At 35.7% G+C, this 27165-nt stretch overlaps 1 protein-coding gene across 1 annotated transcript in view; it reads left to right on the top strand.

Annotated features, from left to right (window-relative positions):
* GLCCI1 (glucocorticoid induced 1) overlaps positions 1-27165 on the top strand; it is a 148513-nt gene that overhangs the window by 87230 nt on the left and 34118 nt on the right. The window contains exon 4 of the mRNA XM_032592498.2: positions 10519-10605. Coding sequence (XP_032448389.1) covers positions 10519-10605 — 87 coding nt within the window. The remainder of the gene's footprint in view (positions 1-10518; positions 10606-27165) is intronic.

The raw sequence follows: 27165 nt of genomic DNA on the forward strand, positions 1-27165 counted from the left end.
CAAAGGAATATACTCAGCTATACTGATGAAAAAGTTAAACCCGTGGCTAAGATATTTAATATTTTATTCATAAAGTTCAAATACTATCACTAAAATTACCAGAAACTCAAAATTGTACTTACTAATTTTTAATAAGTAATATATTCATTTGATTCAAAAGTAAAAGAATTTAGTAAAGAGCCTTCCCCATACCCCTGTACTTGGGTTTCCTCCCATTACCAGAAACATTTAACAGGTAGCAAAATACCTGCTTTCCTTAGTCTTTTCCCCCATGCCTTTACCCTAATTTAGCTCTAGGTAAAATTGTGAAGTAGTTTGTGTTTATTTGGAACAGCCCTCTTCTTCTCTCATCTTGGCTTTTGTTGTCTGTACATTGGTTCTCATCCTTTTATATCTTTTAACCCATCAATTTTCTGTTAAAAATGCTGTAACAGTAATAAATAATTACCATTTACTTGGACATCTGTTAGTTATATTAAGCTTTAAGAATTTAAGAATTAAATCATAGTTAAGTGCATAGTATGAGAAAGTAATATGCCTGTCCACTTATTAATAACTACTTTGTATAAATGAATTATTGGAATAAGATATATGACATTGATAGGAAACATGAGTATAAACCAAGTGAAAACAGTTCCCATTGCTGTTGGAATTCTCATAGCTTTGGGGGGATAACTATTTTTGGGAGATAACTGTTGCAATGAGGATTACATAAAATAATGCATGTTAAGCTTGCTAGCACAGCATCTAGGACATGGTGGGTATTTGTAAATGTTAGTTGCCTTTGGTTTAGAATCTATAATATTTTACTATCATCAGGCTTAAATACAATGATACTGAATTAAGTGGACAGAGAAAGTCACTAACATCAACAATTGATTATGCGATTATGGGCATTAAGTCTGAGTTGGTAGAAAATGGAGTAGAAATTATACAGATAACTCCACAGCATGGTAGGGGCCTGAAACTCAGTAAATAATTCCTGGTAATTCAGTCCTAAGTAGCTGTCGTTGCCTACTGTGCAGTCTTACAAGTAAGAAATGGCACTTCACATCTGTGGGTCCAAGTATGGGAAAGGGGAGTTATATTGTTGAGGAAACTCCTCCATTCCTCATCACTTAGGTGTCTTATGCTACCAGTTGAGCACTGTTAGTTTTTTAATGACTTTGGAATCGTGTGGAAATATTTTTGGAAGATATCTCCTCATCACCTATATTGCTGATTTTCTCTCAGGTATGAGAGATTTTTTAAAATGCTATCAAGAAACAACAAAGGTAATTTATCTCTTGGATAATTCAGAGGCAGTTATATTCCGGTGTGATTGTTAAAAAGGGTTTGGAAATACTCTTTTTAAAAAAGTAAATTGCTTTCACTTTTTTACATGTGGAATTAATTTTTTGAAACCCAGCAACCAAGGTAAATTGTAACTTAAAAGATGGTAATACCATAGAATACATTCTAATAATGTCTAAAAACTGAAAATTAGATCTCCTCATTTGATTTTAAATCTATTCCAATAGTATGATAGAACTTGTCAGAAAGGGTATTATTAAGTGTACATTCCAAGTAATAAATTGAATATTGTTCATACTTTTAATTCCTCACATAACTATCTCAAGCTGGTTATATGTCAGTAGCCTATTAGTAACTGTTTCTCTAAAAAGCCAGAGAATAGTACATCTTTTTAAGTTTTTATTTTATTTATTTTGAGAGAGAGAGAAAGCGGGTGCGCATGGGTTGGGGAGGGGCAGCGAGGGGAGAGAGAGAATCCCAAGCAGGCTCCGTTCTTCCTACTGAACCTGACATGGAGCGCAGTCTCATGACTGTGGGATCATAACCTGAGCTGAAATCAAGAGTAGGATGCTTAACTGACAGAGCTACCCAGGTGCCCCGAGAATAACATTTTTAATGTATACTTTATTTTACATTGCGTCTTTAATTTTTGTGTTACATGTTCTCCACGTGACTTAAGAAACCTAACTGGATGGGTTATTAATGTGCAGTGCCTCCTGGCCTCTTCTATTGTATTACTTGACTAGTGCCTCTATGTGACTTGAAACTTGTCAAGAAAAGCATGACAGAAAATACCAGTTATTTTCAAGAAGGTGCAAACAATCCTTGAGACTTTCAGGTTCAGCAGTACATGGCTTTTTTAAATTGAAAAATGATTGATTTATAATTGCCTCATTTACCTAAAAATTTTAGTAACAGTTTTATTGAGATATAACTTATATACCGTATGGTTCATATATTTAAAAGTGTACAGTTCAGTGGTTCTTCATATATTGAGGGTTGTGCAACCGTTGCTGTAATCAAGTTTACAATATTTTCAGCACTCCAAAAAGAAAGCGCTGTACTCGTTAGCAGTTACTGTTTGTCCCCAGTCCTCTTTCTCTCAGTGGTAGGCACCCATGAATCTACTCTCTGCCTCTGTAGATTTGTATGTTCTGAACAGTTCAAATAAATGGACTCATGCAATTTGTGGCCTTTTGTGTCTGGCTATTACTAAGTATGGTATTTGTAAGGTTCATTGATCTTGTAACATGTATCAGTACTTCATTCTTTTTTATTGCTAACTAATATTCTGGGGTATAGACTCGAATTTATTTATACATTCTATGAGTTGATGTACTGCTGTGACAATCTGTGCGCAAGATTTTGTGTGGACACATACTTTGATTTCTCTGAGAGTTGCTGGATCATATGGTAGCTCTGTGTTTAACTTTATCAGGAGAACATTTTTAGATACTTTTGCCTTCACATAATTAAAGTGTACCATGAAAGGCATACCTGAACTGAATTATAACTTCCTATCAGTATTCTCATCAATAACTTCCCACTAGTATTTCTCAGTGTTTGACATTTCAATGACCTTCAGTTTTCAGTTACTCTAAACACTTAAATGTTCCTGCTTTTCTAAAATCTCCAACTCCAGGGGCACCTGGGTGGCTTAGTAGTTGAAGTGTCTGACTCTTGATTTTGGCTCAGGTCATGATCTCACTGTTCTTGAGTTTGAGCCGCACACCGGGCTCTGTGCTGACCGTGTGTCTCCCGTCGCTTTCTGCCCCTACTCTGCTTGTGCTTTCTCTCTCAAAATAAATAAACTTAAAAAAGAAATTTAAAATCACCAACTCCATTTCCATAGCCGGTAGTTGGTGATCTATATGTAGTCCGGAGTCTGGGTCCCTTATAGTCTGGAGAAAACCCTAACCCTCCTAGTCAAAAGAAACCTGAAAAATATTTTATGTAATGTATACTAACATTCTTTTTTTTTTTTTATGAAGTTAATTTTTTTTAATGTTTTTATTTATTTTTGACAGAGAGACAGAGCCTGAGCAGGGGAGGGGCAGAGAGAGAGGGAGACACAGAATCTGAAGCAGACTCCAGGCTCTGAGCTGTCAGCTCAGAGCCTGATGTGGGGCTCGAACCCACAGACTGCGAGATCATGACCTGAGCTGAAGTCGGACGCTCAACCGACTGAGCCACCCAGGCGCCCCTACTAACATTCTAACTTAATGTAATGTGTAGTCTGTCTCCCAAAATAGATTTGACATTTGTGTCTGAAGTTAGGAGGGCTTCCTTAGTGTAGGTGTGTGCACACTTACCAGTCATAAAGCAGAGCTGTCTTAGTATTATTTTTTTAAAAATCCTGTTGTAAATTTTGAAAATAGTCATCATTGTAGAAAATTTAGAAAATACCAAAAAACCACTTAATTAGTTGTCTATATGCCTAACATCCAGACATAGCCATTTCTTAACATTTTGATATGTATCTTTCTATATTTTTATTATTTACATTTAAAAAATAAATAAAAATAAAGGCTTTTAAAAATAGAATTCACATAGGTAGTATTTTGTAACCTTTTTATAAGTCATAGCATTTTCCCATTCCATTCAATGTTCCTAAACATGATTTTAAGTCTTTTTTTCCCCTGATTTTTATTCTCATTCAGCTGAAAAAAATTATGGATTTACAATAGCATAATCTAGAATCCTCACTACTATTTATAGTTTGAAATATCTCTTTCTAGCGCTTTTCTGTTTGTGTGTATTTGCTTACTGAAGTGGGATTGTCATCCATGTGCAGTGGTTCTCACATTGTGAGAATATACCACAATTTTTCATTTCCCTACTAATAGACATTTAATTTATTTCCATTGCATCTCTGGGGGTACATCTCAGGTTAATTCTTAGAAATAGAATTACTGTGAATATTGTTAAGGTTGTGGGCACACTTATGATTGCTTTTTCTCAAATTAGCATTTCTTACAGAGTATGGCAGATTATTTCATTTTATCATGTGTAGCACACCTGCAATAATTAATTTCTGTGGTATTTCCTGTTTTCAGAAATTGCAATTGGCTAACAGTCTCCCTCCCCCTCACCGTAACCTTAAGAAATATAGCTTCTTAACTCTTCTGAATAAGTTCCCTGTTTACTAATCTGGAAAATCACAAACCATTACTTCACAGATTTTCATTCAATTGTGTGTTGAGCACACTGCGGCCTAATTAGATATAGATTTTGTACACTTTGCTTAAATACGCTGGCACGTTAATCCTTTGCTAGGGACTATTGCTTAATGTTCCTCAGTAAAGAAAAATTTCTCCCTTTCAATATAACTTTCTACATGGCTCCAAATGATATTTACATTAGTGTATGGTAATTTCCAAAGATGTAATTATATGCAAATTGATATTATACTTGTTAATGGATATTAGCCTACAAGGAAAATGAGTGGATATATGGTCAGCAGGCACCTTGAGTGCAAAATCTGTTATTCATTTTTATTTCCTTAGTCTAATAGTGGTTTTCAAACTTCAGTTTGCATCAGAATCATCTGGAGAGCTTGTTAAAACGTAGATTGCTGAACTGTATCTAAGAATTCCAGATTTAGTAATTCTGGGATTGACCCTGAGAATCTGCATCTCTAATATTATCCCAGATGAGGCAGGTGCTGCTTGTCCACAGACCACGCTTTGAAACTGGTCTAACCTGATGAACACATAACTTGCTATGTAGTTGAAGTGTGATAAAAAAAAAAAAAATTGAGCATGTAACTGCTGCAATCACTGAGTTCCTAAAGCTTTTTCAGCAGAACTCTTTCTTTTCTATGGTATTTGTTAGCAAGTGAAACAACTATATATATTTGTGTCTAGTTATGAAACTGTTTATACCTGTATACTATTATCAGAAGAACAAAGGGATAACAATAGTAGAATCATAATCTTTTTTCTGCTCATTTTAATTTTTATTTTATTGTTTTAAAGGCATTTTTTTTTAGTCTTTATTTTGTGAGCGAGAGAATGAGAAAGGCATGTGCACTCAAGAGTCAGGGGCACCCAGGTGGCTCAGTCGGTTAAGCATCCCACTCTTGATCTCAGCTCAGGTCATGATCTCATGGTTCATGAGTTTGAGCTCCATGTTGGGCTCTGCCCTGGCAGCATGGAGCCTCTTGGGATTCTGTCTCTCCCTCTCTCTGCCCCTTTTTCTGCTCATGTGTGCAAGCTCGCTCTCTCTCTCTCTCTCTCTCTCTCTCAATAAATACATAAATAAATAATCAAGAGTTAGACACTTAACCAACTGAGCCACCCGGGCACCCCTGTGCTCCTTTTTAATGCTTCATAACTCTTTATTTCAGCTCAGGTCATGATCCCAAGATTGTGGGATTGAGCCCTGCCTTGGGCTCTGTGTTGAGCCTGGAGCCTTGTTAAGATATTCTCTCTTTCTTCCCCTCCTGGCTCCTTCTCCTTTTGCCCCCCGCCCCCCCCCCCGAGCTCCCCACTCATGCTCCCTCGCTCTCTCTGTCCAAAAATAAAAATAAATCTTAAAAAAAACTTTTTTAATAAAAGCTTTTTAGAAGCTTAAACATTTTTTTATTAGTGGTTATATTTATAAATAATGAAGGGTTTGTAAATTGTCTTTTAAAACTTTTTATAACTTAAAATCGATCTGTAATCACAACAATGACTAATGTAATTGATTCATGTAATTCCATTTCATGTCTTGCCATCTTGATCTGTTATTAAAATACTAAGGATCATCTCTTTAAGTGTTGTAAAATAGTTAGCAGTCAGTAATCATATTTCCAATATTGATTATAAACTACATTAAATTCCAAGACCAAAGATTTAACTGTATAAAACATAGATTTTTAACTTTTGCATAAGAGGTGCCTGTCTGGCTTAGTTGGTGGAACATGAAACTCTTGATATTGGGGTCATGAGTTCAAGCCCCACACTGGGTGAAGAGCTTACTTAAAAAAAAAAAAAAAAAGTTTTACTTAAGTTTTAAATAAGATCATGAGAATTTTATCAAGTACTTAGGTTTTTTGTTTTTTGTTTTTTGGGTTTTTTTTTTTTGGTTTTGTGGGTTGTTGTGGAAGTAGCTTTGGGCTCTTGCATATTGAAAAAAGTACTTTCTTTCTAGGAGCTAATTTGCCCTTGCTAGTTTGTGAATAAAGCCTATTATAAAATTCTCCAGTGTTCACATCTATAAGGGACCATTACCCAGAATATACAAAGAACTTTTAAAGCTCAACAACAAGAAAACAAACAACCTGATTAAAAAATGGGCCAGAGACCTTAATAGATACTTCACCAAGAAAGATGGCAAACAAGCATATGAAAAGATGGCTTCACATCATTTGTCATCAGAGAAATGCAAATTAAAACACACCTATTAGAATGGCCAAAATCCAGGACACTGATAATACCAGATGCTGGCCGGGATGCAGAGCAATGGGAACTTCCATTCATTGCTGGTGGGAATGTGATACACTACAGCTGCTTTGGAAGACAGTTCGGCAGTTTCTTACAAAACTGAATGTAGCTTTTTCACACCGTCCAGCATTTGTGCTCCTTGGTATTTACCCAAAGGAGTTGCAAACTTTTGTCCATACAAAAACCTGGACACAGATAACATCTATGCAGCTTTATTCATAATTCCCAAAACTTGGAAGCAGCCAAGGTGTCCTTCCGTAGGTGAATGAGTAAGTGTGGTGCATCCAGACAACTGTATTACTGAGCACTAAGAAGAAATGTGCCATAAAGCTGTGAAAAGACATGGACGAACCTTAAATATACATTACTGAGTGAAAGAAGCCACTCTGAAAATGTGACCCTACGATACGATCCCAACGATACGACATTCTGGAAAAGGCCAAAAAGGAGAAAGTAAAAAGATCAGTGGTTGCCAGGATTTAGGGGATAAGGAGAGGAATGAAGAGGTAGAACACAGAGGATTTTTAGGACAGTGAAAATACCCAGCATGATAGTATAATGGTGGCATACGTGTCACACATTTGTCCACATCCATACAATGTACACTGCCAAGAGTGAACTCAAATGTAAACTGTGGACTCTGGGTGATAATGATGGATCGATGTAGGTTCATCAGTTGTGACAAATGTACCACTCTGGTGGGGGATGGCTGTGCGTGTGTGGGGCATGAGGGGTATATGGGAAATCTCTGCAACTTTCTCTCAGTTTTGCTGTGAACCTAAAAATGCTCTTAAACGAGTGTGCAGTCCCATGCATTAGAACTGTTTTCTGTATAATTCACTCACAGAAGAAGAGGTCCTCACACAGGAAACCAAGAGGTAGGTGGATGGACCTGAGGGTTAGACAGGAAGCTTCATGGGCTGGATTTTGGATAATTCCAAGAGGTGAAGATAAAAAATGAAAATGGCGTTGATATCCTTGTCACTCCAAGGGAATTTTTTTTTAGCCAGTAGTCTTAGAGATAGGCTTTAGTTCTGCATTGTTCAAGTATACAAAAGGTTTACTTTCTCTTCCTTGGTAGTGTAAGTGGAGGCAACTAGAAAGGAAGAATCCCCTAAAGTGGCTGGCTGAAGAGCAAGCAATTAAATACAGTCCACATTATTGAGGGGATTCTATTCCTTTCCAAGTGTTAATAAGTCTACTTGTAAAATAAGTGTTCTGGGGTCATATAAGTAAAAGAAAGAAAGTAAAGCAGGTTTTTAAAAAGTGTGTATTTGAGTTTTTGAAATGCTAATTGTATTGTACATGAGGTATGGGGAAGTGTGAAATACAGTATTTCCCAAATTAATTTGGCCATAGAACAGTTTTATCTTTATTCTTATCAGCATCCAATAGCGATGTTGTAAGTAGCACAGTTCATAAAATTCTACTCTAGATTAATGGACAATCTAGTTGGAAGGAATTTCTTGCTGATATGAAAGGAAAGAATTTTTGCTGCTTTGTATTGTTGGTTATTGAATTTCAATAGTAAAGCATTTCTCAAATGCTCAGATTTAATAAATTAGATACAAATTAGTTCATCTTTTGTGACTTCACAAGCATGAACTTTACATAGATTTAATAAACCAAGTAGCCATCTTTTGGTTTTGCTTTGACTACAGTAACTTGTTAAAAATGCGATTAAATGTATAAAACACTGCTCCCAGTAGAACTTTCTGCAGCAATGGAAATGTTCCACATCTGTGCTGTCTTGTATAGCAGCCAGTAGCCACTAGCCACATGTGGTTACTGAGCATTTGAAATGCGCTAGTGTGACTAAGGAACTGAATTTTTAGTTTTATTTCATTTTCATTAATTTAAATTGTTGCATGTGGCTAGTAGCTGTCTTATTGGACAATGTGGTCTATAGAATATATTTACAGACTCGAACATTTTCTATTTATTTAAAATTGATGTGATTAAAATGAAATTACTTTCTGGGGAGTATTTTTTGGAAAAGTTGGTACTATGATGAATGTATTTAAACAATTTATATGCATGTAATTCTGCAGCCACATGTCAGAGTACTCTTCTAATAGTTTTGCACTCTTAAAAACCTACATGTTTTACTAGCTGGATTTCAGGAATATAAATACTCCTTTGTAGTTAGTTTTTATTTCTTTTGTATAACTAACACTACATTCTGAAATAATCATATAGGTTTTCACATTCAGTTTTAAGAAAAGAATGATAGTATGAAGAAAGAAGATCTTTTGTGAGATAAGAGACCTCAGATGTAGCTCCATTTGCCACTGGTGTGCCTGGCAGTAGTAAGGCAATTGCAAAAGTTTTGTGGCTATTGATTTAACTCTCAGTTGGAGATACCTATACAGTTTATGTAATAAATGTCCTTTGAAAAAATTGGAGTTGTACCAAATGAAAATAATTCCTGTTAGAAATGTAATTATTAAATAATTATGGAACATACCAGAAATTTGACTCCTTTTCTGTGAAGTACTTTTGAGTTTTAAGCATTGTGATCCTTAGTCATTTGAGTTTTGACAAGACTAATGCTTATACTTGGTAGAAAAGTAAAAGTATTGAGCATATAAATTCTCAAAATGAAAGTTTGATGAAAATAAACTGTTTTACTCTCAGTTATCACTGAACAGCTTCACTTTGGTACTTGAACTGGTTGGTTAAGCAGCTTGTTTGTGTTTTTATTCACCTACCATTTAATTAATTGTTGGTTTCATTTTGGAGCATTATTACTCTTAAGAGGTAATTACTTAAAAAGTTGTTCACAAGCATTTTGAATTGTATAGAGTAGAACTGAGGCCTTTTTCATAAGAAGTTATATAGCATCAACCTCAACATAAGGATTGATTTTTTTTTTCAGTCTATAATAAACAATAATTTTTAAATCTATATGTGTTGATTGTGCTAATCGTTATCCTTTGTCTAGCTGTAGTGCTTTTTACTTTCCCTGGTTTGCATTCCACTAAGAGTCTTCTCATATCTTAAGGATGATATTTTAATATTTTGACTTTTTTATACAACTACTAAATGGTCTCACTATTTGGCATTTAGCGTTTTGTGTTATGTTTGGGTATAGTGTCTGCTACTGGTTGAATTATTGAAAATGAAGTTTAAGGTAAAAACTCTTTTCTGACATGTAGCTCAAGTTTTTTTTTTAATGTATTGTTTCAGATCATAGTAAGTTCATTCAGATTTAATGTTTTTCTTTGTCATTTTAATAATTTTATATTTTTATTTAAAGATGCTTGATGTTTTTCAAAAGAGGATACTATTGCTAATACTCTCTTTCCTGAGTGTAGGAAGAATAGTACAATCTGCTCTTTAGCTAGATATTTGACTTATAGGTCATCTGTAATCCCACTGCTTCTGAGCTAGTTCTGTTAATCTCATTTCCATCTCTTTTACTTAAGACAAATGCCATTTTATATTTAGTTTGGCTATTCTCTTTAAAAGCTCAAAGATGTGTATCTTCATAATTCTCTTTGATTTGATAACTTTTAAGTTATTAATGTTGTTGTAAAAAAAAACAAATGTTTTGAATGACACTACTCAGAGACGTCGTAGATTGGTAATGTCTAATTCAGAATATGACAGAATGTTTTAAACATTTCACGGGTCATGAAAAATCTTAGCACTTAAGGGATTTTAGTATTTAGTATAACTTAACTGGTATGTGCTAAGATTTTGAAATATGTTTGAAATGCTGTGAGATTAAGAAGTAGAGACAAAATTCCTTATTTTATTATTTGTATTATCATTTTTTTTTTTATTATTAAAGACACCTAGTTGTTGGGCAGAAGAGGGTGCCGAAAAGAGGTCACATCAGCGTTCTGCATCATGGGGGAGTGCTGATCAACTAAAGGAGGTAAGTTACTTGTTTTCAGTCCGTAACCTGTTTTAATCCTAGCAAATTATGTTTCCTGAATATAATGATACCTCTGTTATTTGTCCTAACCTTACCTCCTTCAGAGTTTGAATGGTTGCCTTCTAGGTTTGGGTGAACAAATCTGAGTTTACCTTATTTGTGCCCTTCCTGTCCTTTATAAAAATTTGTAATGTACCCACTCAGCTTGTACCTTTTCAGAGTGAAGTCTGGTTTTATGTAACAATCTCTATATCTTTTTTCTTTTAGTTATCTTCTGTTCCCACTTCAGCCTTCTTGATTTTAAGAAGTTATAGCAACCAGAATTCTAGATCATTGCTTTGTACAATGGTAGAATGGTATATTCTGCTTCTCATAGGTTTTTTGTAATATCCAACGTATTGTAGGCCTTTGAGAACCAAGAGTGCAGTGGAATACATGTCTTTTAGGAATAGTTTTTATAACTCATTCCTTTATTATCAAAACATAAATTATAATCATCTTGATGTATATTTTGGATGGTTTTTCATGATAGTGTTATCTTTTATCCATCTAAATTCTTATATAATTGTTTTTATAAAATTACAAAAACTTAGGGTTGAAAGGTCTTCTAGTTCATCTCCTAAATAAACACTCCTTAAAAATGTGGTCATCTAGTCTGTTAGGATCATTCTCAGTGAGAGAACCTCATCGCTTTGCAAAAGAGCAAAATGAGTCCATTTGTTTTAGCTTAAGTTGTTAAATAGTTTATTTTGCATAATGAACTCAAAATTATACCCCTAAGTTTGACTCTGCCTGATGTATCAATACTGAGTAAGTCTACTTTAAATATTTGAAAGGCTAGCATCATGTCATTTTTTTTTCAGAGTAAACATTGACATTACTCTCACTATTTTTCATGTGTCATAGTTTCTATACCTCTTAATGTTACTTTCATCTATTGTGGGTTATCACTATCGCACAAATACTATGGTGTCTAGACTGAATAGATCTAGTCTGTTAGCATGATTTTGCCTGTGAGTATATTACATTTTTAGTAGCTTCTGTATTATAGTGCTGTAGGGAAATCCTTAACTTTTCTATATACCCTGTACACAGCACACGTGCACAAAATGAGTTTTTCCCAGCAGGAACAAAAAAGAAGGGAAGCTGAGTCTAATATGTCTAGTCTAAAATAGCTACATATCTGTGCATAGAATATGAATAACAAAAAAGTGAACTTGCATTTTGATCTCAGAGATAAATACAATCTCAAAATTAGAGCCAAGAGACCCCCAAGTGGCTCAGTCCATTAAGCATCCGACTCTGGCTAAGGTCGTGAACTCACGGTTCAGGAGTTTGAGCCCTGTGCCAGGCTCTGTGCTGACAGCTCAGAGTCTGGAGCCTACTTTGGATTCTATGTCTCCCTCTTTCTCTGCCTTCCCCCGCTTGCTCTCTGTCTCTCTCTCAAAGATAGATGAACAATTAAAAAAAAATTTCAAAGTTTTAGCCAAGATTTGGTATAGTAAAATTTTGGACTGCAGCAGCACATGATATATATGTATATACACACTATTAAAAAAGGAATATCTGAGATGACTGAATGAGAGATTTGATCACTCTCTCCACAAAGCAAACATAAAGCTGGACAAAGCTGTCAAAACAACTAATTCAGTGCTCTAGAAATCAACTAAACAAATTGAGAAACTTGATGAAAATCACTGAACTCAGTGACAGACTTGTGGTGTTATCTGTGCTACTCCTCATCCTCTCTTCCTCATGCCCAGCTTTGTTGGTATGGCATTTCAACCAGGATGGGGCAAGCCTTGAAGATTGGAAGTTTTGTAGCCCCAGCTGGAGAAAGGGCACTCTCTCACAGTGTTGTAGGTTAAAATAGTAAACTTAGTTGCAGACAAACAGGGAAGACCAATGCCTTAGCTAGTCTAAGGCTTTGCTAGTCTAGTCCAATTTGTGGCAAATTAAAGACTCATGAAATAGCAGGATTTTATAGAGAGTTCTAGGAGACAAGATAGTCATGGGGGATTGATAAGTTCACACATCCCAGGTTGACCGGAGGCTGTAGATATGCACAGCAGAATATGAAGTGGGCCTAAGCCACCTATGCATCATTGGTCTTTGGAGCCTAGGAATAGGTGAAGAGGAGAGTCAAAGGGGCCTGGTGGTAGTAAAACCTGGGGCCATCTTGTGAAAGGCTCAGACTTTGAATGCACTCCTCATTCCACACACAAATCTCATCCTTGGAATGGAAGCCTTATTAGATTGAGATAATTAAATAAAATCTCTAATCAGTCTTTAGCCAAACACCAAGGTGAACACTGGAGACCAGCTTGAAAAGGTCTTAAAAAGCCAGCCTTAAAAATAAAAATGGGATGGGGCACCTTTGTGGCTCAGTTGGTTAAGTGTCCAACTTCACCTCCTGTCATGATCTCATGGTCTGTGAGTTTGAGTCCCACATCAGGCTCTGTGCTGACAGCTCAGAGCCTGGAGCCTGCTTCGAATTCTGTGTCTCCCTCTCTCTCTGCTCCTCCCCTGCTCACACTCTTATCTCTCTCTCTCTGTCTCAAAAATAAACATTAAAAATTTTTTTTTAAAAAATGGGGTTGGAGAGAATGGAGTAGAGACCTCAGTGGCCACACGATGAAGGGGAAACAGACTTTTAGTTCATCAAGATGCTAAAACACAAACAGATAAGACAACAACAACCCTCAAGGAAAATCAGAAGCTAGAGTTGCTGCAATGTATCATTTAAAATATCCAATATTCAACAAAAAGTTTAGAGATCTGCAAAGAAACAAGGAAGCATGACTCATACTTAAGAAAATCACTAGAAATTGTATATAAGTGTCTCCATATGTTGGATTTAGCAGAGAAAAACATTAAAGCAGTGATTATAAGTATGTTCAAAAAAACCCAGAGAAAACCGTATTTAAAGTATTAAAGGGGAAGTAGGGTGACAGTGACTCAATGAATAAAGAATTTATTAAAAAGGTAATTATTATAAAAGAGAAACAAAAGCTCTAGAGTTAAAAAGTATAGTAACTAAAAGCAAAAGTTCACTAGATGAAGTCAGTAGCAGATTTTAGATGGCAAAAAAAAAAAAAAAAATCAGTGAATTTGCATATATCAGTAGAATTTATATACCCTGAAGAATAGAGAAAGATTGAAGAAAAGTCCACAGAGCCTTAGAGGTTTGTGAGAAAACATTAAGTAGATACACATACACGTAATGGGGGACCCAGGAGAGAAGAAAGAGAGAGGACTTAAAAATGTATGAAGAAATAATGGCAGAAAACTTTCCAGATTTAATGAAAAGCAATCTATAGATTCAAGAATCTCCATAAATCCCAAGTTGGAAAACATAAAGAGAACCCACACAGACACATCATACTTAAACTGTTAAAAGTCAAAGGAAAAAAGAAAATCTTGAAAGCTAGATGAAAAAAATGAATCATTACACAGGGGGAACTAATAATACATTTAATGGCTGACTTTTCCATCCATCTGAAGCAGTAGGGACCATAAAGCCTGACATATTGAAAATGTTGAAAGAAAAAAAATGATCAACCAAGTATTCTGTATCCAGAAAACCTAGTCTTCTACAATAAAGGTGAATTATTCTCAGGTAAACAAAGATTGAGAGAATTTCCTGCTAAGTAGACCATCTTGTGAGAAATACTAAAGGAAATTCTTCAGGCTGAAAAGAAATCACTCCAGATGTTAATTCATATCTGTGCAAAGAACTCAAGAGTCTTGAGTATGGTAATGTTTGGGTAAATATAAAAGAGTCTGTAGATATATTTTTCTCATTTTTCCACATTTGAAACACGTAAAATCATATAAAGCAATAAGTCTACTGTGTCAGATAAGCTTTCTTATCATAAGGCCTGCTGAGCACCAGAGGCACTGCTGTGTAGGGGTGGGGTGCCTGCATGGGCACTCAGGTTAGTGGCTGCGCAGCCCAGGGCTGGAGAACTTGTCACCCCCACTGCCACCAGGGAGATGCTGCGAGCCCATGCCTATCTGCCAGCCCGCCTTGGAGCTTCTCCTTTCTTGGCCCCCACCTCCCCTCTCCCACCTCCCTCTGTGGCTGCTAGGTGCGCTCCCCCTACCAAGCTGTCTCTTTTCTCTTTTCTCTACCTACCACCCCCCACCCCAACCCCACTGCTTCTGCAGCCAGTGGGAGGGACTGGGACTGGGACTTCCTGAGGTCCCAGGGATGGGACTGGGGCTGGGGCCCATTGGCTGCAACCAGCCCAGGCCTCTGAGAGAGGAAGGGGCTCTGGCTCTGTCCCAGTATTGGCCTGGGGGAGGGGATCACCACCTGGGTAGGGAGGGGGCTATCTAGAGAGAGGTCCAGGCTGTGGGGGTAACATCTACACAGAGGGGATGAGCTCTTGGTATCTTTCTTTTTCCACATCCTGTGGGCCTCTTGCCTGGCTTCATTTGTCCCCATTTCCTAGCAAACTTTACTCCCTACTGCCTAGTTTCGTTTGGTCCCCACAGCCTGTGTTCTTTAGGGCTCTGTCACCTGGTTTCCCTAGACCTTGCTGCCTGATTTCTTTTTGTTCCCACTGTCTACTTTCCTGAAGTCCCTGTCACCTGGGCTTGTGTTTATGACCTATATATGTGAAATATACATATGGCAAAGTATAAAAGAGGGGAAAAAAATGGGCATGTGCTGGGGTATACTTTCTGTTTTACTGGAATTATTTTTTTGAAGTAGTGTGATAAATTAAGATGCATATTATAATCCCTAGAACAGTTGCTAAGAAAATAACTCTGAAAAAATAAAAAGTAAAAAATATAGAGGAATTAAAATGCTACACTAAAAGTATTTATCACAAAAGAAAGCAGTAAGGGAGGAACAGAGGAATAAAAAAAAAAGGTGTGACACAAGTAGAAAATAATTAACAAAATGGCAAAAGTAAATCTAATCATATAATTACATTAAATATGAATGGACCGAACATTCTCCTCGAAAGGCAGAGATTGTCAAACTGGATAAACACACAATAGCCAGCTATATGCTATTTGTAAGAAGCATGTTTTATGATAAGAAAGCTTATCTGACAGTGGACTTTAAAATAAGAAGTATTATTGAAGACAGATAAAGGAATTTCATAATGATAAAAAGGTCAATAGATCAGGAAGATATAGTAATCATAAATTGTGTCTACATCTAAAGCAGTCTCCACACCAGTGGCTTACAAATGCCTGAAGTGAAACAGTGAAAGGAGAAATAAAGTGTCTACAATAATAATTGGGGATTCCAACACCCCATTCTTAATACTTGATAGAACAACTAAGTAGACACAAAATAAGAGGATAAAAGATTCTGGCATTACCAATCAACTTGACCTAAATGACATATATGGAAGACTCCACCCAGTGATTGTATTCTTTTCAAACATATTTTAAATATTCTCTAGGTTAGACAATATGCTTGGCCATAAAACAAGTCTCATTGAGTGCAAAAGATGAAATCATGTAACAGAAATCTTTGAAAGCCCCAAATATTTATCAGTTAAAAGCATTTTAAAATATTTTAAAATGTTTAATGAATGAAAACAGAAAGACACCTTAGACTTTATATGTGCAGATTAAGCAGTGCTTCAGGGAAAATTTATACCTTTAAATGCATATCTAGGAAAAAGGAAGTTCCTAAATCAGTGCCTAAGCTTCTAAGCTTAAGAAACTAGTAGAAAAAGAGCAATGCAGACCAAAAGCAAGCAGAGGAAGGAAGGGAGGAGTTAATAAAGAATATAGCAGAAACCAACAGAACATAAAATATTAGAGAAAAATTAGTGAAACTAGAAGTTTATTCTTTGAAAAGAAGAACCAAGTAGATAAACCTTTAGCTAGACCAGAAAAAGAAGATAATGATTAGCAAAGTCAGCAGTGAAAGAGGTGAAATTACTACCAACTTCACACAACTTGAAAGTATTATAAAGGAATATTATGAATGAATTTTATGTCATCAGTGTGGAAACTAAAGTAAAATGGATGAACTCTTAGATACAAGTTACTAGAAAGAGACAAATTGCAAAGACTGATTTAAGACTAGAAAACATGCATACACTTCTAAAAAAGTAAAGAAATGGAATGAGGATGAAAAATCTTCCCACAAAGAAAATCCCAAGATCAGATTTGATGAATTCTATCAAATATTTGAAGAAATAATGTTAATTCTTCACAAACTCTTTCAGAAAATAGAGAAGACAACACCCCCCAGTTTATTTTGTCAGGCCAATTTAACTGACTTCAAAGCCAGGCCAAAGACATCTCAAGAAAATAAAATGGCAGATCAGTATCTCTCTTGAACATAGATGCAAAAATCCTTAAAATATTAGCAAATCAAATTCAGCCACATATGAAGCAGATAATATACCATGAGCAAAGGGAATTTGTCCCAGAAATTCCAAGATGGTTTAAGATCCAAAATTCAATTAATGTAATACACTACATTAATAAAATAAAGAATAAAACCATATAATCATCTCAGTAGAGTTAGAGAAAGCATTTACCAAACTGTCAACACCCATTCACAAAAAAAATAATCTCAACAAGACAGGGAAAAAAAAAAAAAAAAAATAATAATAATAAATAAAGGGCTTTTGTTAAAAACAAAAAAACAAAAAAAAAAACAAAAAAAACCCTATAGATCATATTCACATATTTTCTCTTTAAAGCAGTCTCCAGGGGCACCTGGGTGGCTCAGTCGGTTGAGCGTCGGACTTCAGCTCTGGTCATGATCTCTCAGTTCATGAGTTCGAGCCCCGTGTCGGGCTCTGTGCTGACAGCTCAGAGTCTGGAGCCTGCTTTGGATTCTGTGTCTCCCTCTCTCTCTCTGCCCCTTCCCGCTCATGCTCTGTCTCTCTCTGTCTCTCAAAAATGAATAAACATTTAAAAAAAAAAAAAAAACATTTTAAAGCAGTCTCCACTCCCAACATGGGACTTGAACTCATAACACTGATATCGAGAGTTGCGTGCTCTACTGACTGAGCCAGCCAGGCACTCTATCATATTCATATTCATTCATTTTAGTGGTGAAAAGCCAGAATGTTTTCTTCTAAGATCAGGAGGAAGGCAGTGTCATTCACTGTCTCCTTGTCAACCACTTTTATTCGGTATTGCATAGGAGGTTCTAGACAGTGCAGTCAGGCAAGAAAAATAAAGACATCCAGATTGTAAAGGAAGTGGTAAAACTGCCTTTATTCACAGATAAAATGTAAAAACTATATTTAGAAACTCCTAGGAAATATACAAATACAGTACTAGAAGTAGTAAACATGTTCAGCAAGGAAGGTTGCAGGATATAAGATCAACATATAGAAATCAGTTCTATGTCTAGATACTATATAAGAACAGTCCAAAAAATAATAAAACAATTTGTTGCAGTTGTATTAAAAAGATGAAAATATTTAGGAATAAATTTAACAAAAGCAGTGCAAAATTTGTACACTAAAAACAACAAAACATTGCTGGACAAAATTGAAGCTTTAAATAAATAGACTTACTTTGTTCAGTGGATTGATTGGAAGACTTAATATTAAGGTGATAATTCTTCCCAAATTGAATCAACGTAATCCCTATTAAAATTCCATGTTTTTTATTTTTGGTAGAAATTGACAGACTAATCCTAAGATACATGTAGATACGCAAAGGACCTGGAATGGCCGAAATATTTTTGAAAACAGGAAATTTGGAATATTAACATTACACAATTTCAGTACTTCTTATAAACTCACATTGATGAAGTTAGCAAAAAGAAAGACACATAGATAAATGGATAAACTTTTGAATCCAGAAATAAACCTTTATGAACTTCATTAAATTGAATATTTACACTTCAAAGGACACCACTAAGAGATTGAAAAGCCAAGTTTCAGACTGGAAGAAATATTAGCAAATCATATATCTGACAAAGCTTATATCCAGAATATATAAAGAACTCCTACAAATCAATAATAGGAAGACAACCCAAATTATCAATGGATAAGACAGTTGAATAGAAGTGTTTCACCAAAGATAAAAGGGTGAATGACAAATGACCACATGAAAAAGTGTTCAGCATCATTAGTCATTAGGCAAATGCAAATTTAAACCATAAAATCCACCTATGTAGTCAATACAATTTTTATAATTTGAAATCTTTTTTAATTCTTTTTTTTAAGTTTATTTATTTTGAGAGAGCAGGAGAGTGAGTGCACATAATGGGAGAGGCAGAGAGAGAGAGAATCCCAAGCAGGCTTAGCACTTAGTGCAGAGCCTGACTCTGGGCTCAAACTCCTAGAACTGTGAGATCATAACCTGAGCCAAAACCAGTAGTTGAACACTTAACCAACTGAGCCACCCAGGCACCCTACAATGATTATAATTTAAAAGACAGGCAATACCAAGTATTGGCAAGGATAAAGAGAATCTGGAACCCTCAAATGTTCTTGGGAACATAAAATGGGACAGTCACTTTGGAAAACAGTTTTCCAGTTTCTTTTAAAGTTAATCAGAAACTTAGCATATAACCCAGCAATTCAGTTCCTAGGAATCTGTAAGAAAAGTGAGAACACACGTCTGGATTGAGACATGTACACAAAATGTTTATAGCAGAGTTATTCGTAACAACTAAAAACTAGAAAATGTCCACATATCCATCAGTTGGTAAGTAGATAGACAAAATGTGGTTTTTCATGCAATAACTTACTATTCAGCAATAAAAAAGGAATAATGTACTGACTATTGATACATACTACAATGTGAATGAACCTCAAAAATATTTTACTAAGTCAAATCAGCAAGTTTTTTCTGTAAAAGGCCGGATAGTAAATACTTTGGGGTTTGTGGGCCATATAATCTTTGTTGCAACTAATCACCTCTCCTCTTGTAGTGTGAAAGCAGCCATGGACAATATAGAATGAACCTGGTTATGTTCCAATAAGTTTTGTTTACAAAAATACATGGCAGACTAGATTTGGCCTACAGATTATGGCTTCCCAATCCCTGCTAAGTGAAAGAGGCGAGATGATTAAGACTACATATTATATGGTTCCATTTATGATTGAAATGCCAGAAAAGGCATATTTAAAGAAGAGGGAGAAAGTTCTTTTGTGGTTGCATGTGGCTGAGAGTGGGGCTGGAGGAGTGGTGATTGGCTACAAATAAGACTCAAGGCACAATTGAGGGGTGATGAAAAAGTTACAAAACTGCATTGTGATTATTTTTGTACAGCTCTACATAGTGATTGAAACTTACTGAGTTTTACCCTTACAGTGAATAAAGTTAAGACAATGTAAATTATACCTCAGTAGAGATGAAAAAAACAAAAAGGAATAGATACAAAAGGCTGGTGGGTTTTCCATGGTGTATCAGGAAGATATTAAGTGCTATATGGTATATAACTGAAGCTAGCAAATGATAAGAATTCGTTGGTAAAGACAAAAAGTGAAAATAAGAATAGTTATAATATGTGACAGAATTGGAATTTGAGAAAATTTTGAAAAGCCAAAACTACTATTGAAAGTAGTATTTTTTAAAGTTACATGCTACTAAAATTATGTTTTTAAAAAATAGCTTTTGACCTGCTTTTTTGAATTAGGATCAAAGTCAAATGTAGCACACATCCTTTCTTCCTGAGTCACATCATACTCTCCCCCTCACACAATTTGCAACAGGATTGCAGATTAAAATGTCAGTGAAAGCACCTGTATAATCTGCCTCCTCTTTGCTTTAAATTTATGAGAATGCAATGTGAAAAACTTTCAGAGAAATAAGTAACTGTATTCTAGTTATATTTGAGACAAAGAAAACCCCTGCAGACTATGAATAGACAGGAAACCCTTAGTAATGAGTGGATGTTGATGCTGTCTGGCTCTCAGAAACCTGGGTCATGTGGGCCAGAGCTTAAAAAGTGGGTGTTTAAGCCAAGTTTAAGAGAGTATAGATTGCTAGACATTTTAAGAATGCCAAGTGTGTCTTGCAAATGGTAGGAGATTGGAACTGGGCTGTCTGCATAAACCAGGGAGGTGGGACCATGTTTCTAGGCCATAAAAGTAGACCTGAAATAACTCCACCTGACACTGTTGGTGTTTTCCTGTGGGCCAAAGAGGCAGCTATGCAAAAATGGAAATAGTAACCATATGTTCTGTGTGGATGTGGCATCTGGAATAGAGCTCTACCCATGTGGAACCAAAGCCCCAATCTTTCTAATTTAAGACCTACTCTGGAGCTATGCAACTCCAGGGGGATGGATAGTCTGAGCAAGCATGAAACAACATGGCAGGAAAGAGCTCACAATGAATAAAACTTCCACGTAAGGTGTGGTTGCAAACAAGTATTTTAGGACATGTAAAGAAATCTGTTGCCATAAGTGACAGCAGACATACTTAATAGGATGATTGACATCCGAAGAAAGAGAATACATTCTCAAAAAAAGCACTTAAAAATGAGAATGTTTAAGAATTTCAAATGAAATGGTAACTTACAATAAGAAAAGGAGTAAACAAGAACAAGCAGAATGATAAAGGACCAATTGCAAATTCTGTAAATAACAAAAGTTGGTGAAATTAAAAATAAAAAACTCTTTGGTAGATTAAATTGACATAACAGAAGAGAGAATTAGTGAATGAAAACTCTCAACTGAAAATTGCCAGTCTGGTAGAGCAGATATAGAACAAAAAGATAAAGAGATTGAAAACATGAAAGAGAAGTTAAGAAACATGGAAAATAGACTGAGTTAGGAGTTCAGGAAGTAAGAATATCCTGTAAGCATCAGGGAAGAGAAATTCTTTAAAGATTGAAAGTCTGCTATATTTGGACAGCAATTGAAAAAGCCCACCAGTTCCAAGGAGGTTAACCAGGACAAAAAAAAAAAATTTCCACCTTTAGGTATAGTATAATCAAATTGTAGATTAAGGACACACACACACACACACACACACACACACACACACTCTTGCAATTAGGAAAGAAAAGCCCATTACCTACAATAGAAAGGGCAATCAGTTTCAATACATCTATCAGAAATTACAACTGATACAAGTATACAGTAATGTATTATGTTCATGTTAAGGAAATGAATCCAAGTGAGGCATTTCTTTCATGAAAAGACGACTTTTCCTCCTTTGAGTTATGTTTGCTGGAGGGTTGTCAACCCAACCTTTATTTAGATTTTACAAACTAAGCAAGTGTACAAATGTACTTTTCCACTTGTTAGAAATGTGGTTTCCTGCTTATAAAACACAGTTTAAAAATTAATTTATAAAGCATAACTAGAATTCAAGAAGTCTGTTAACTAAATGATAAGGATATAATTAGCATTGCTTTTTACAATACTTCATTTATATACATTTAGTAGAGTAAAAGAGAAGAGAGGTAAATCTTTCAGATATGTTTCACCATACATCCTCAGTGTTTAGTGGCAATGCATTTGTTGATGGAATAACATCATAGGAATAAGATTGTATGCCCAATAGTGTGTAAGGGATATAGAAATCCAAAAGAAATAATTACATATTAGAAAACCAACTAAGACTTTTAAGGGCTAATCAAAAAAAAGACTTTATGTTAATTCCCACTCTCCTTATTGAGTGAGAGAAGTTCATCTCCTGCTCGTGGTGCAAAACTGGAATCTGATCACTGTTACAGTCCTGTGGTCCCTTTGAATGAGCATGCTTTCTAACTTACTAAAATAGTCAAAGCTTCCGGCTGCTTTTATGGTTCTAGCTACTTTCTCCTAGCTCCTCTGGAATTGGAGCTTGGGAGAGAGGGAAAGGTAAGGGGAATAAGATGTCTTTACATTTCTTGGGCTTGACAGATTCTTAAAACTGACTTTGTTTTGTAGAGTAATTTCATGGGGTCCCTTGTTGCTATACATCTCTTATCTACCGTTCTGCATTTGTGGGCTTGTGAATCTTTTACTGTGTTCTTAGCCTCTAGAATCGTAGAAATAACATTCACTGTCTCAGCTGCTGACTCGGTTCACCTTTCTAAGTAGGTGGGCCCCCTCTTAAAACCAAAGACAACTCTGCACGATGACTCTTGGCACTCAGATTTTCCTAAGTGGTTCCTGGTAAACTCTCATACTTTTTTTTTTGGCGGGGGGTGGGGGGTAGTTCTGGTTAGTGTTTAGGAGTTTAGGCTGATTCTAATGCAACAGTAAATCACTATCATCCTAGCCCAACATTTTCAGTATTTGGAATAAGAGTCAGATATCAATGTCCATTGTGCCCTCTTATCTGTGGGGAACATAAATTGATCTTTCCAAGTTGTTCCATTAAAATTTCTTTCTCTTTATTTGAGGCAAAAGAGGAAGTATTCCCTCTCAGGTCTTGGATTTTGTTTTTTTCCTACTTAGAGTGTAATAAATTAGCCTTTTACTATTTTGGGGATGCTGGCAGAAGGCATGAGATGCCTGGATTAGAGACAGTGGCCTTTGTTATTCCCAGCACAGCAAGTATCAAGACCATCAAGTTTACCGTATTTCCCCTGAACACTAAGTCCCATGTGATGGGGAGAGCCCAAATGTATTCCTACACATACAGTAGATCACATTACAGAGGAGGAACACAGAGTTTGGGGAATCCACTATTTTTATAGTAAGCAGTTAGCAAATCTGCCCTTTATCCCAATACCAAATGGTGACATTCCAAGAAAGAAATAATACTGTTGTATTGTTGTTTTGATTTTAATTTTACTATTTGTGAATTTGATAAATTGAAACATATAGGATAGGGCATGTAGGTGGCTCAGTTGGTTAAGCATCTGAGTCTTAATCTCAGCTCAGGTTTTGAACTCTGGGTCCTTGAGTTCAAACCCTGTGGGGCTCTGTGCTGCGTGTGGAGCCACTTAAAAAAAATAATAATAATAAATAAATTAAAAAAATAAATTAAAAAAAAGGTGGGTTTGCTGTTCTTAAGTTCTTCAGTAGAGATAAGGAAAAAGAATGGGTTGCTTCCTGATCTCACCAATAAGCTTTTCTCATTAGTCGGATAGTTTTTCTTAGATGGAGCCATCTGAAGCAGTAAATGAAATGATTAGGGATATTTCTCACATCTGTTCAAACAGTGATAAATAGATATTATTGATGTGGTCTTCCTTTTTTTAAAAGTTTTTTTAATGTTTATTTTTCAGAGAAAGAGAGACAGAGTGTGAGTGGGGGTGGGGCAGAGAGAGAGGGAGGCACAGAATCCAAAGCAGATTCCAGGCTCCGAGCTGTCAGCACAGAGCCTGAAACTGGGCTCGAAATCACCAACCATGAGATCATAACCTGAGCCGAAGTCAGACGCTTAACTGACTGAGCCACCCCTTAAGTAAGGAAAATAAAAGTTTCTTTATATGCCTTCTGCCCTAACATTTTCTTAATTTTTGGTATTAGTTTTTTTTTATCTTATACTAGGGGGAAATAATTGCAATAATATTTTCTCTGGACCTAAAAGATAATAGTCTGAAGAATTTTGATTATCCCTTTGAACTCAAAGGAATTATGTGATAAACTTTTAAAAAATAAAAATATTTATCTAATAAAGTCTAAATCCATATAAAATTGAATTATAAGGATGTTTTGTAATCTTTTCATTACTTAAAATTGACTCCAATAGGAAGAATTTTTAAGGTCATACAAACTGTCAAAAAAAAAAATAGAACACTGATCAGTAGGTTAGTATGTTAGTAGCTTCTTCAAATTTTTGTCCATCTTTACTTCAGTCTCATATCTTGCAATATCTTCAACATTAAGAAAGGAAGTTACTTTACAAAGCAGTTGAGGTTATAAACCAATACATAGTGACTGGTAGTTACTTGCGGTTGAACATTAACATAGAATTACTTTCAGCCACGTTGGTAGGTAATAGAGGTTATAAATTAAAGGCTAAAGGACTGGGTCTGCCATTTATTAGCTGTATTACATGGGGAAAGGTATTTTATTTTTTTTAATGTTCATTTATTTATTTTTGAGAGAGACAGAGACAGAGAATACCAATGCAAGGGGCTCGATCCCATGTAGAGTGAGATGGTCACCTGAGCTGAAATCAAGAGTTGGATGGTTAACCAACTCAGCCACCCCAGGCACTCTGGTACTTTATTTTTGAGAATGTGTCCTCATCTATAAAATAGATATAATAAATTTATGAGATCCAAGTGGGTTTGTGAAATAAATGTTTTTTTAAATGTTAGTCTGGTATTGCTATTAATATGCCTCTGTTAACAAATATGCCTTAGTGGTAGCTGTAAATATAATTCTGTATTACAGATTATTAGCATAAAAGTCCCAAAGCTAGCTGTATCTCTGGGGATGAATCTGAGTGTGGGAGTATCTCTGTTCCTGGGTTAGTGGGTTTGTGTGAGTCTGAATGTGGGCAAGCATGTCTGTCTGTGGGCATGCAAGGCTTGATGTACGTGCAGGTGACATCTCCCTATGCTTGTGGACGTGTTTGCATATATGTGAGTTCTTTATGTATGTATGTGTGTGCATGCATATGCCTGTGTTCATTTCATGGGGCTGAATGAATAGCAATTAGCTCATTAGGGTTTGCCTCTTGGCAATTAAAAACATAGGAAAATAACTGTAATTATTCATATTTATGGAAAGGTCAAAAGAAATTCCAAATTTTTATTTTTGTGTTAGATTAGATACTGTTGCATGTTTAATTCCTTTGAACACTGACAAAGGAGTAATATGTAAAATTTGTTTTTAGACTGTAGAACCTTTGTTTTGAGACACTTGATGTTTGTGAACAAGTTTGTCACATACTCCTTTTTTTTTTTTTCATATAAAAGGTAATGACAGCTTGAAGTTCTTAACTTTCCACATTATATTTTCAGAAAAATCTGCTGGGTTAATATCTTTAGTAATTGTTTTGTAGCTGTTGTTAATTTTTTGTAAGATTCTCTTGTCTTCCTGTAAGTTATTAACTTGTGTCTTTAGGCAGTGTAGAATAGTGGTTAAAAGAGAAGACTCTGGAATTCTACTTCCTAAGTTCAAGTATTTCTTTCACCCCTTAAATGTGTGACTTTTAGCAAGCTTTTTAACCTTCTGCTTCAGTTTCCTTACCTATAATATGGGACAGTGATAGTACCTATTTTGTATGCTTTTATTAAAAAAATGAATGACATAATTTATATAAAAGCAAGCAGCAGAGCACCTTTTTCCTGGTTTTATACTTTTCTTCTCATTTTTTTCCCTACTCTTCCCAAAGCCCTCAGATCCTGCTTCCTTTCCTACTGGTTAAGATTTCTCATTTCCCTGCCCTATGGTAGAGTAGAATTCATCATGAGAAATATTTCTCTCCCTTTCAGTATCTGAGGTGAAGGTACTCAACAAGTCTCCTGAGGCTGAGTTTTGTTTTATTTTGTTTTTAAATGTTAACAATAGTAGGGGAAACTAACCAGACAAAAATAGCAAATGAGTAGGTAGGGATGACGTTAATTAGGTTTCCAGAAATTTACAATAAAATGTATTCTTCTCAGATTTTAAGTAAGGCCATTCTCTGATTTGTCTTCATCTAGTTTCACAAAAGTCATTTTTTTTGTGAGTATTTATGCTAATTCTTCTCTCTACACTTATTTCTTTAAAAAAATTTTTTTTTGTTTAATGTTTATTCACTTTTGAAAGACAGAGAAAGGCACAGCATTAGTGGGGGAGGGGCAGAGAGAGAGAGAGGGGGACAACAGAATCCGAAGCAGGATCCAGGCTCCGAGCTGTCAGCACAGAGCCCGATGCGGGGCTTGAACCCATGAAGCATGAGATCATGACCTGAGCCGAAGCTGGACACTCAACCGACTGAGCTACCCGAGCGCCCCTACGCTTATAATTTCTTCTTTGTGACTCAGGGTCATTATTCCCTAGCTTTTTTAAACTTTGGAGCTCATATGCTTGAAACCCCTTTTATGTTTAAAGAGACTCCTCTCTCCTCAAATTTTTTTATTTCAGCTTTATTGAGTTATAATTGACACATGATATTGTGTAGGTTTAACGTATGCAGTGTACTGATTTGATATATGGATATATTGCAAAATGATTACCACCATACGCTTAGTTAACCCATCCATCACCTCACATAATTATAGTTGTTTCGTGTGTAGTGAGAACTTTTAAGGTCTGTTCCCCTAGCAACTTTGAGATTTCAGTACAGTATTGTTAACTGTAGTCACCAATGCTATACACTACATCCCAGAACTTACTTACCTTGTAACTGGAAGTTTGTACCCTTTGACTTACCTTCACCCATTTTCCGTACCCCATCCTGTATTTGGTAACCACCAGTCTGTTCTTTGTTTGTATGAATTTTTTTAAGATTCTACATATAAGTGAGATGAAAAAGTATTTTTCTTTGGCTGATTTATTTTGCTTAGCATAATACCCTCAAGGCCCATTCTTAATTTCTTTCATAAGGCCACAGCATAGCTAATGAATATTTAGAAACACAAAATCAGATATATCTATAGTTTAGTTCAAATCTAGTCAGTAAGGGGAGTCTAGTCAGTAAAGGTCAGCTGGTTAAGCGTCTGACTTCTTGATTTCAACTCAGGTCATGATCTTACAGTTGTGAAATCCAGCCCCATGTTGGGATC

The sequence above is a fragment of the Lynx canadensis genome, chromosome A2 (genome assembly GCF_007474595.2).
Source record: "Lynx canadensis isolate LIC74 chromosome A2, mLynCan4.pri.v2, whole genome shotgun sequence".
Lineage (NCBI taxonomy): Eukaryota > Metazoa > Chordata > Mammalia > Carnivora > Felidae > Lynx > Lynx canadensis.